Genomic DNA, 11,078 nt, shown 5'->3' on the forward strand with positions numbered 1-11,078 from the left:
TTTTGGTCACCACGATGTAAAAAAGATGTTGAGACTCTAGAAAGAGTACAGAGAAGAGCAACAAAGATGATTAGGGGACTGGAGGCTAAAACATATAAGGAACGGTTGCTGGAATTGGGTATGTCTAGTTTAACGAAGAGAAGGACGAGGGGGGACATGATAGCAGTGTTCCAATATCTCAGGGGCTGCCACAAAGAAGGAGGGAGTCAGGCTATTCTCCAAAGCGCCTGAAGGCAGGACAAGAAGCAATGGGTGGAAACTAACCAAAGAGAGAAGCAACCTAGAACTAAAGAGAAACTTCCTGACAGAACAATTAACCAGTGGAACAACCTGCCTCCAGAAGCAGTGAATGCGCCAACACTGGAAGTTTTTAAGAAGAAACTGGACAGCCATTTGTCCGAAATGGTATAGGGTTTCCTGCCTGAGCAGGAGGTTGGACTAGATGACCTCCAAGGTCCCTTCCAACTTTATCATTATTATTATTGTTATTACATTTCCTTGCCTCCCTTGGAAATGCTGCCTCCAGCAGATTTCCTATGTAGATACTTCCCAACTTCTGGAAACACTTGTGCCTTGAAACCAGTATTGATATCTGATAGTTGAAATTGTTCATTATATAGTTATTTGTTATTTTATATAAACGGAGCTTTGTTCAACATTGCAAAATCCAAAATTGAAGAGGTGAGAGAAGGTCCTGAAATAGGCAATAATGATCTGAAAACAATGATCTTTAGATCTGATTTTGACATGCTTTATTTATGATCAGATAATCCTTAGTGTTGACAAAAATGATTGAACTAATTTTAATATATTAAACAGTGAAAATTAAAATAAACTCTAGTACCTTGTTAAACAGTTCGCTTTCATTTTATTTTAGGAAAGTTTAGAACTGGTTGTTTCTCAGTAGGGAAAATAAATTCATATGTAACATAATTATGATATGAAGAGTACATTCTCATTCTCAATGACTGGAATTATTCTAATATTGTAATAAATCATTCAACATTTGTTTCTTACCACTTTAGGTATAGTGATATCATATACACATACATATATAGTTAAAGTGACAGCCTATAAACTTCATAGAAGTGATAAGAAGAACCATTTCTATAAAAAAAGGTTTCACACGACCAAAATAATTTTTATCCATAGTTCACTTAATATCATATTTGGGAAAATTTTTGAAATCAGATTTAATTCTTCACTTTTTTTAGATGTGCTAAAAGAACAAATGCTATTTGTTATATGCAATCTGACAACAGGTGAACGTCTACTGCAACCAATAAGAGGCTGTTGTACAGATTTATTTATTTTGGCTGTGATAGATGATTCTTTGTGGAACAAAAACATGAAAAGATCAAACTTGCAAGAATTCACCATCTAGACCTCTTGCTAAATTATATGAATGAATAGCAAACTGCATAATGAATGTGTTACCTGGAAGATACCACTAGTGTTACAGAAGAGAATATATTCAATATTTATAAATATATCAAACAAGACAATCCATGAGATCATTTTTGAGATATTTCCTTAACTAATCAGAAAAACAGAATGACTATGGGCAGGCAAACAAGCAGTGGGAGCAGAAGCAGCTTCTGGCTTCCTGCTGGCCACAGGGGGAAGGCTCACAGGGAGCATTGGAAAGAATCTTCTTCATCTTGCAAAATTTCAATTCCACAAGAGCAAATGGGCCCCAGATTTTGGGTGCCTTCTTTAAGTTATCCCATTTCAGGTACTTTGATTCAAAAATGGTTGCCTTATGATATATCATTTCACCCAGTTGAAGGTTACAAACAGACTGTATATTTATATTTGCATTTTAGTAGAACGAGGCAATAAATATGCAATGCTTTATTGTCTTTTTCAAACTTATATTAGGAATAGGTAGGGGAAAAGAAGTTAATAATTGCTTCAGTTAACAATCCAAGTACTCAAGATATGCATATTTCTTAGAATATATAATGATTTCATTGTGCATTTAATAATAGTGCATTCAGCCCATTCTTTATTCATGAAAGTAAACACTTATAGCTGATTAGTAATAACAAACAAACAATCTGGAACCAAAATTTCAAGGCTGCTGTTTAAAACTTTATCGTTGGAAGTCTTACACATAACACAAGTAATTATAAACACCAATCATCAACATCCACAGAAGTCTTCCTTTAAAAATAAAGCAGGCAAATTAGCTCATGCATCGCCTTGTGATAGTAGTTTTCACATCACTGTTCAGTACAGGTGCTTTTAATGGTTACAGTGAGTAAGAGTGGAGATGGTGAGACATTTTTTAGATTGAGTGCTGGACTTTCTTGCATAGATTTCCTTGTGCTGGATGTTTCTTGTTTGGTTCTTTTCTCCTTCTGGTACATTTCCCATAGCGAAGATCAATCAAAAAAAGCTGGACTTCAAAGAAGCATCACAATGATGCATATAAGCAACAGACATATTAAGATAAGACAGAAGTTTACAAAAAGCTCCTGAAGCCTTTGCCGTGTTTGTGGATGTATCTCAATAGTTGAGGCTCTCCTCAGAGCAGAGCGAGTAATGTGCTGGACCTTCTCCATGGCAACGGGAAAGCAGAAATTTAAGAAAGAATGGATTTCTAAGAAGCAGAGTACAATGTGCTTAATATCTTCAGTTTGAGAAGTTTTAAGAATCTTTGTGGAGCTAGGGAAAGTAGGAAAGTGAAGTTAGAATTACAGCAAACAGTGGTTTAATCAGCAAGTGTAGATTATTTCAAGGTGACAGAATGCAACACATTGTATAGTGAAACAAAGTCTTAATGAGAAACAAAATATACTCTATACCAGTATTCTAAATACAGATTGCATTAAGTATATTTTTGTGCCTTAATAGTGTATATAAATGAGATAACTACAACTGTACACAGAATTTATGAATAATTTTAGCCCTGCTGGCTGGAACCATGTTCTGTTGTGTAAAATAACCTGCATAGGAAAGCAGTCTTGAGAGACAGTAGATGTTTGACACAGTGGTTGTGATTTGTGACTCACTGTGCTGAGTGCAGTCTACCGACCATGTATGGTGGTGACTCAAAGGGCTCATTAAGCTTCCTCTGTCTGATGTCCACCAAAACAAAAAAAGCTGTCAAGCACCTGACAATCCAAAAAAACACTGTAGTTGGTGGGCTGCATTCAGTTTGAACCATGATTTTTGCTGGAAGCATAATAAATATGCTTCACAGTCCTTGCTTTTCCCTACATTATTTTCAGCCCTGTTTGATTCTGGAGAGATAAAGGGCAATAGTCTATTCGCCATCAAAAATATTTGCCTAACGCTATGTCCAGTTTCTTTTTTTGGCTTACATTTGTCAAGGGTTGATACTGTAATAACAAAACTGTATTCTCAAGGAACTCGGTAAAAATGGTATCACTCTTCAGGCCAAATATGGACACATTTGTTCTAAAATGTTTATCCTGCTCCAAGCAGACTATCATGAATGAAATACTTACAGATTAAACACATTTGTTAACTTAACACTTGACTGATATATCTCATAAATAGATGATAGAAATATTTATTTTATTGACATGTTGTGTAAAAGCACTCTGTTGAATTTCATATTGTCATGACATTTATTTTATGGAATTTTCCATGCTATTTGGAAGGATCAGCCATTTACTTGGTCATATAATATAGTTCTGTTTCTGACAAGGTTAGCAGTTGCTATTTCAATATTTAAAAATTGGAAAATGAAAAATTGAAAGAATTAATGATTAATCCTCATATACTAGTGTTCGTTTTATGTCAATATGCAACAAAGTCAGCTGATATTAACTTGATTTAATACTATCACTTTGCTTACAAGTATTTGACTTTGGAAGCATTTTAGAGTTCTTTATATCTGGTGATAATATCAGAACTACTTTGAAGAAAATGGGAATCTATGCAACTTTTTTAGATCATTTGGGACTGCAATTCAATTTTTGTTCTGAAAAGGTTACTATTTGAAATTAGTATGAATAATACTGACAGTATAGAACTCTTTTTTTCTTGTGCCTAAAAACTGAATTCTTGTAATTGTGCTGTAATGGTGTTTTTCTGTGTTTTACCGATATTTACATTTGAATATTTTCCCCTCTTATTTGGAGTTTTATGGACACTTGAATTCCTCAAATCAGTTTAACTGAAATTATAAATCAGTATATTAGGGTGTCCCTGTGTAGAAAAGCTATCTTGAAAGATGAGCAAGTACTTTTTAATTTTAATAAATAAAATTCATTCACATGTTTTACTTCGTTTTTTCATGTCCCGTGCAATGCAAGTTCCAGTTGACAAAAGTCAATAGAAATTCTGTTAATAGCTTTCTATTCTGTTTATGTTGTACAGAACTGTTTTAAATATCCAAATGTTATAACTATTGGACAGAACACAATTCTTTTCATTTTTTAAAAAAATTGAATCATTTTTTAAAATGATTTCTATTGTCTGTTGGCTGTAGACTTAGTTATGTTAAGTAAAATGTGCTCTCACTCTCTTATACACACACACATACACACATTATCCCTATGAAATATGGGATAGGGATATTTATATTTTACAGTGATTTTTCTTATTGAAAAGTTGTTTTAGGGTCAGCCTGTTAAAATGTCTGTTTTCATCATCACTTAGCAGGAATTGCTTTTACTGAGGTTTTCCATCCTGACTGATTCTCCTCAGAAGTAGTTATTTTCAATGTGGCATAGGTGTGGGACTGCATAGTTTTCGCAACAATTTTATTCAGCAGTTGTTAAAAACACATACCGGCTGTGTGGGGCAGTTAGACTTCCCAAAAGTAGGTTAGTCCACATGTTAAACATAGGTTTAAAATGCCCCATAACAATATTGGATTGCGTGTGATATAATACAACAGATGTTAACTTGTGGAACAAAAAGTTACTAATGTGAATCCATCCATAATTATACTGTGTAGGATCTTTTTTTAAAAAAAAAAACTATGTTATAAGCTGAAGCCTAGTATACATATAAGTAGCAATTAATAAAAAAATAAAATGATAATGAATAGGATTAGTTTCTTTGTTTTCTGTATTGTGCAGTGAAAGGCTGGCTACGTTTCTGGAAGACTCTGAAAACTTACTGCTTAATTGGTTTTTGAGGACCCCAATGATGGTCTTTTAATTGCTTCAATTTTTACTCTTCCTGATTTAAATGTAGACTTTTAATGTTACGGTTTGAGTGTTGTTTAGATGTTACATTTTGTTAAAATTTACGTCTATCTCTCTGTCTGTCTGCCTGCTTGTTTTGGGAATTATCTTGACTTTGTTGTAGTTTCAGAGTCAAAACAACTTTTACAAACAACTAAGTAGTGAGATTATTTTTCCATTAGAGGTCATGAGTCTGCTGCTGATTTCTCTTGTTGAAAGGATACGCAAGAGAAAATAGATTGGAGCTGATGGTGGAGTCCAGTAATTATATTTCTCAGCCCTATATTAACAAAACTGCTTTGTTGGTTCCCCAATTAAAACTGTAAGTTCCTTCTTCCACAGTGTATCATTTAATTGAAATTTTGGCAGGTGTCAAATATTAATTTCCATACAGGTAGCTGGGTTTTCTTCATGATCTCAGTTGTATTAGTTGCGAATCTAAATTATGTGGTCAGTGATGGATCTAAAGTAAAATATATTTTAGAAAATACTGCAATATATTGTTAATTAAAGATAGAAATTAACAATTTAATAAAATAAGGAATAATTTATTAAGAGATAAATAATACGAAAATGTCCAGAAAACTGAGGGAATGGAGATTAAACATAAGCGGGTTAAGAAAGTCGAAAAGAGACAGTAAGTGAAAAGAAATACTAATATTGAATGTTAAGAAAAAAGTAAAGATTATTGAAAAGTGGATAACTTAATATGACACTCTGCCTCCATTATAATCCAAGAAGCACACTGGTAAATGTTTTCTCAAAAGAAATAATGGAATTAGCCTCAAAATATTTTTTTTAAAGGCGAGTTAGGACTAGGAATGTTACAAAAATCCAAAAATGTTAATTATAGCAAACTTGTCAATTTTTCAATCTTTATTTGATTTCTAAATTCAAAATATAAGAGAATTTAAGTAGTTTAGGCAGGAATAGTTGGATTAGAACTGTTTACTAGGATCCAGAGGAACACTGGATCTTCTTGCCCAACAATTTTTTGTGCATGTATTTCTTGACCATCAAATCCCTCATTCTAGTCCAAAAATAATAGTATTAAAATTGAAGGCATTTTAAAGCCAGTCTGTCCAGAAAAGGGACTTCTGCTAAACATTAAGGTCTTTCCTATATATATATTACTCTTTTGAGACTTCTCTGATTTGCTTTTTGGATCCAATATTTCCTTAAATATATATGATTCATTTGCTGGGCAGCAATAAATATACACATACACAAAATACACATTGTTGACACCAGAATTGATATATCGATACTATAAATGATTGTTTTAAAGGAAAATTGTTCACGTATCTAACAAAAGTTAAACTAGAGAGGAGAGGAATGCTAAATGCTATATAGTCTAGATCTTTTTTTTCCAGAAAGAGTTGAAATATTAGATTTGATGTTTCTTTCTACTTCTCCACGTATTTTCTCTTTTTCTTTCTCTCATGTCTCTCTCCCTCTCTTTGGCTCTAACCTGCATACAGAATGCTTGACATGTTTGCTTCTTTTATAAAACAAAAATAAACACAGAAGGTAGCTTACACTTGATTTCTGTATCATTGTAATGTTCAACAAAGGTATAGACTATTTTTTGTTACTGGAATCAGGATAGTTAATCGGAAAATAAAAAGTACTATTATAATAAAAGTAGAGTCCCTTACCTTAATGACTGATGATTACTGAATTATATGAAGATGTGCTGTGGGAAACTAAAAGACGTTCTCTGTCATCAGATTTATGGGAGCAACTGAAGTTCACTGAAGGGGGAAAAAATAACAAAAGTTTCATAGGCTGGGTTCATGATGTCATTCTGGAATTTAACTCCAGTGATTGGTTACACAACAGATTGCAAGAACAGGGAGATGGCAGACCTAGCCTTGTTTAGGACAAGGATGTTTAGTTTTTCTTTTCACAGGGAAAAAGAAGAGATAGAAAATGAGATAGCATGTCCATAATTTAAGAAATCCAAACAAACAAAGGATAGTTCTGTTAATAATATTTAGATAGTGCTTGTTCATTTCCTTCCATTCAGCTTGAATGATAGCACTTACCTTTATACACACATAAAACTACTAGTTTGAAAAAACATGATATTGGATATACAATTTACATATACTTAGGGGGTAACATACTTGGACTGCAAAAATATGGATGATCTCCGGATAACAGCGAAGATATACTCCAAACTCCAACTTTTAGTGATCATCCAGATTTTTGGAACTGAATTGTGATAGCCCAACACAATAATATTCAGACCATTATTCAGTTAACAAATCTGTATACCACAGATACTTGAAATGAAACTTCCACATGTTCTTAAAATTTTGTGTTGAAGAAGAGTTTTATAATGTTCATTTTTAAATTCTTTAAAATATTTCAGTGCTGCTTTATAATCAGGAGACCCTCAAGTCTACTGAAAGGACATTTGTTATTCATTGCTGGGGGAAGGACATGGCAGCCTGCTATTGTGTGCTTAAATTAGCATTTGGATTTATAGTCCAGATAATTTGGACATTGAATCAACATGCAGTCTTGTTACTATGTATACTTCTTACTTAAGCAGTTCAAGAGAGTCATCTTGTCAGGTGAATTTGCAACACTGGCAGCAATATAAGATATATAGCTTTAGGTGACAGGTGATTTTGGCCTGTCTTTTAGCTGAGATAAGCATTTTAGGGTGATATAAGCGGCAGCCTTTTAAGTAACAGTTATTGTTCCTTGTCATTGTTGAAACTACATAGACTTTTAAGAGAATGGTATTTGCCCTTTCAAAAAGAATCTTCTTAAGATAAAGTTTTCTTTTGTTTAACATGCATGGCATTGATATTTCACTAACGTTAGCCAAGCTATTGGAAAAGGTGTATGGTGTTTCATCTAGTATATTTGGTTTATACATATTGATCTAAAATATGCATGGCTAGTATTCTATATGCGTATATTTAAGTGACATAAATGGTATGGACTTAAATAACTAGCTCCCTGATTTAGTTTTGTTTGTATTGTTTATTTAAAGTTGACAACTACCAGTAAATATTAATTGGGGAATATATTAGGAAAGGAATAATATATTAAGGATACTGTGATCCACAAAATATTTAAGTGATAATACATTTGTTAGTCTTAAGTTCCCATAAGTTTTTAGTTGTGTTTACTGCAAAATACAACTAAACCTGGCAGCTCCTTTGGAAATCAGCTATGTATTTATGGATATTTGACAGTCTACTCTAGATTAAGTCAATCTTCCTAATTCTGAAGATGCTGCTTAAGAATTTTGAAAGTTACAGTCCCAACTCATCTGGAGGACCTCAGCTATGGGAAGATTGGAATCTAGCTGCATTGGGTATGTTGGCTTCTGTTACACAAGTGAGTTGGATATATGCTGTTATGCTGCACATTTCACCTTCTTACCCCTTGGCATCAGTACATTAGAAATCTTGAGTTAGACCTAATGTAATTTACTGTGCATGTCATTGTTGGTTAATTTTCTTCTGAGCAGAGATTCTTGAATTCTTTTAATTCCAATAGGAAACAATACTATAGATTTAGATCTCTCTTTTCAAAACCTTTAACATCCCAAAATCTGTGTTTCTATCTCTGTTCCTGCCTATAGTAGTAAAGCAAATCATTCTTCTATGATCTTGAGGTCCCTTTGCTTAGAACCCCTACACATGGATGACTTGTACTGTATCTTTTCATATGTCTAAAATCCCATTTAGACCAATTCCATTTCATCAATTATTGGGTTTTATAGAACATTTTAATCCCATCCTTGTACAAGTTTCTGTTCCTCACAGATTTGGAATTTTTGTAATAATCTGCAAAACCACTTGGTCAGCCATTCTCTTTAGGACATGTATCAAAAATGATATTTAGTGTTATATTTTCTCCAAACAGAAATTTTTAAAATAAAGTAAAGTAAATCTGACCCATTCTTTCTTGAATTTAATATTTGCAAATTTTAGGCAAGCTTGTTACTTGGGTGTGCAGAATATTTGTAGAGGAAGAGAAAAGACTTTGAAATACTCTTTGAAAATTCCTGAGAAATACTAGAAAATATGAGAATGCTGAATGATTTGAAATATTAGCACACTTAAAAACAGCATGCTTGGTGTTTTGTTTTTTAATTTGCTTCAAGGGACAAAAATATGCAGCTGCTGCTTACATGACCTTAAATGGAAATAATCTGGGTTTTCTCCAGAGGGATTAAGAATCTACCAGTAGAGCTTCTTTTTCTTTTTCTTTTTCTTTTTCTTTTTCCTTTTATTTTCTTTTCTTTCTCCCTCCCTCCCTCCCTCCCTTCCTTCTCTCTCTTTTGATTAGATTCTCTAGATTATCTGGAATCACATTTAGGGAGGAAGACTTCTATATTTTCTAGTAGAATTTTACAAACAACATTATTATCTATGCAATTGATACACATGTTGGCATTTTACATTCACTGTATTGTTGTGGAAAGAAAGGACTCGAGCCAGCACCGTGCAGGTGTATATATATTTCAAACATCCTTAAATGTATGCTTAGAAGGTAGAAACTTAAAAAAACCCCTCATGATCTTGATAGTGCACACTGGTATTATTTATTGATTCAAAATGTTTCTTGTACATAGTTATACATCTAGAAACTGCCATACATAGTAGAACAGCAAAAATGTTAAATTATACTTCATTATACCAAATTATGTTTATAAAAGACGTCCTCTTCCTGCAGATTTAATCATTGGCATCTTAATTTTACAAGATTACTAATACAGGTAGTCTTCAACTTACAACCCAAATTGGGACTGGACTTACGGTCACTATGGGATGCAGTCATTAAGCGAGTCTGCAGCTGATTCTACAACAATTTTTACCATGTTCCTCAATTGACACTGCTTGTCAGATACCAGCTTGGGAAAGTCACAAAACACAATAACATGACTGCAGGATGCAGCAATCAGTTGTAAATAAGAATAACCTGAATTGCAATCACATGATTGCAGAGGTGGTCCAATGGTCATAAGTGTGAGGATGGGTCTTAAAAAACTTTCTGAGGCTGTAATAACTTTAAACCATTATTAGATGAATGGTCATAAGTTGAGAACTAGCAATATTTCTGAGACAACAGAAATCTTATCACAGCCCATTGGTCAAGACAAGTGAACTAGTATGTTGAAACAGTATAATACAGTTTTGTATGTTTTGATTTGCTATGATGATAGTCACATACAATATGGTAGGAAAGATGTTTTTTGACATTAATGATGCAGAAAGAGCTAATCTATGTAAACTAAAAATTGTGCTAAAGTTGAACTTCTGGGTATAATCATTTTTCAATAACAGTGGTAATTTTAAAGCTTTACTTCCAACTGGACTTTTAGATAGATGGGGTTTTTTTTAATGCTATGCCATTTTTTTTCTTTGCCCTCTTGATGACACCCATGTATTAAAATTGTTTTTTCTTTTTTTAAAAACCATTTTTTTTAATAAAAAGGAAAGTATTCACTGGGAACATAACCAAAAAGCTTGTCTGAATAATAGCAAATAAGACCAAATTTAGAATGTTAACACAGAACATGAAAATGCTATTAATTCTCCTTCAAATGTTTCTTCTCTTCTGTACCAGGTTTGAAAGAATACAAAATATTGTGTGTGAATGTCATATTTGAATGTGCACAATCTTTTATTTATTAGATTACAATTTGGTATCTTCATCAAGTGACTAAAAGTATTACAGATAGGATTGTCTCTCAACCTATCAAATTATATTGTGGCACCTGAAAGGAATGACTTTTCCTTGGTATGCAGTTTAGTAGGAAGAACTGTTGGTTCTTCCATTACTTAATTGCAATATATTTAAGGTACAGTAGCAACCAACATTGAATATCAATTCTTCACACATGCTGATGATATAATGGCTAATTATGCATTGTCATCA

The 11,078-nt window shown here is 33.0% G+C and overlaps 2 protein-coding genes across 2 annotated transcripts in view; one reads left to right on the forward strand and one right to left on the reverse strand.

The window, feature by feature from the left end:
* CEP85L (centrosomal protein 85 like) overlaps positions 1-11,078 on the forward strand; it is a 96,409-nt gene that overhangs the window by 55,527 nt on the left and 29,804 nt on the right. The gene's annotated exons all lie outside the window — the stretch shown is intronic.
* On the reverse strand, positions 745-6,901 carry PLN (phospholamban). The gene is made up of 2 exons (XM_015829132.1): positions 6,827-6,901; positions 745-2,670 (listed from the first exon to the last, which is right to left on the reverse strand). The coding sequence occupies exon 2, from the start codon at positions 2,565-2,567 to the stop codon at positions 2,409-2,411; it is 159 nt and encodes a 52-aa protein (XP_015684618.1). The 5' UTR covers positions 2,568-2,670; positions 6,827-6,901; the 3' UTR covers positions 745-2,408.

Source organism: Protobothrops mucrosquamatus, unplaced genomic scaffold (genome assembly GCF_001527695.2).
Source record: "Protobothrops mucrosquamatus isolate PMUCROS unplaced genomic scaffold, P.Mucros_1.0 scaffold_230, whole genome shotgun sequence".
NCBI lineage: Eukaryota > Metazoa > Chordata > Lepidosauria > Squamata > Viperidae > Protobothrops > Protobothrops mucrosquamatus.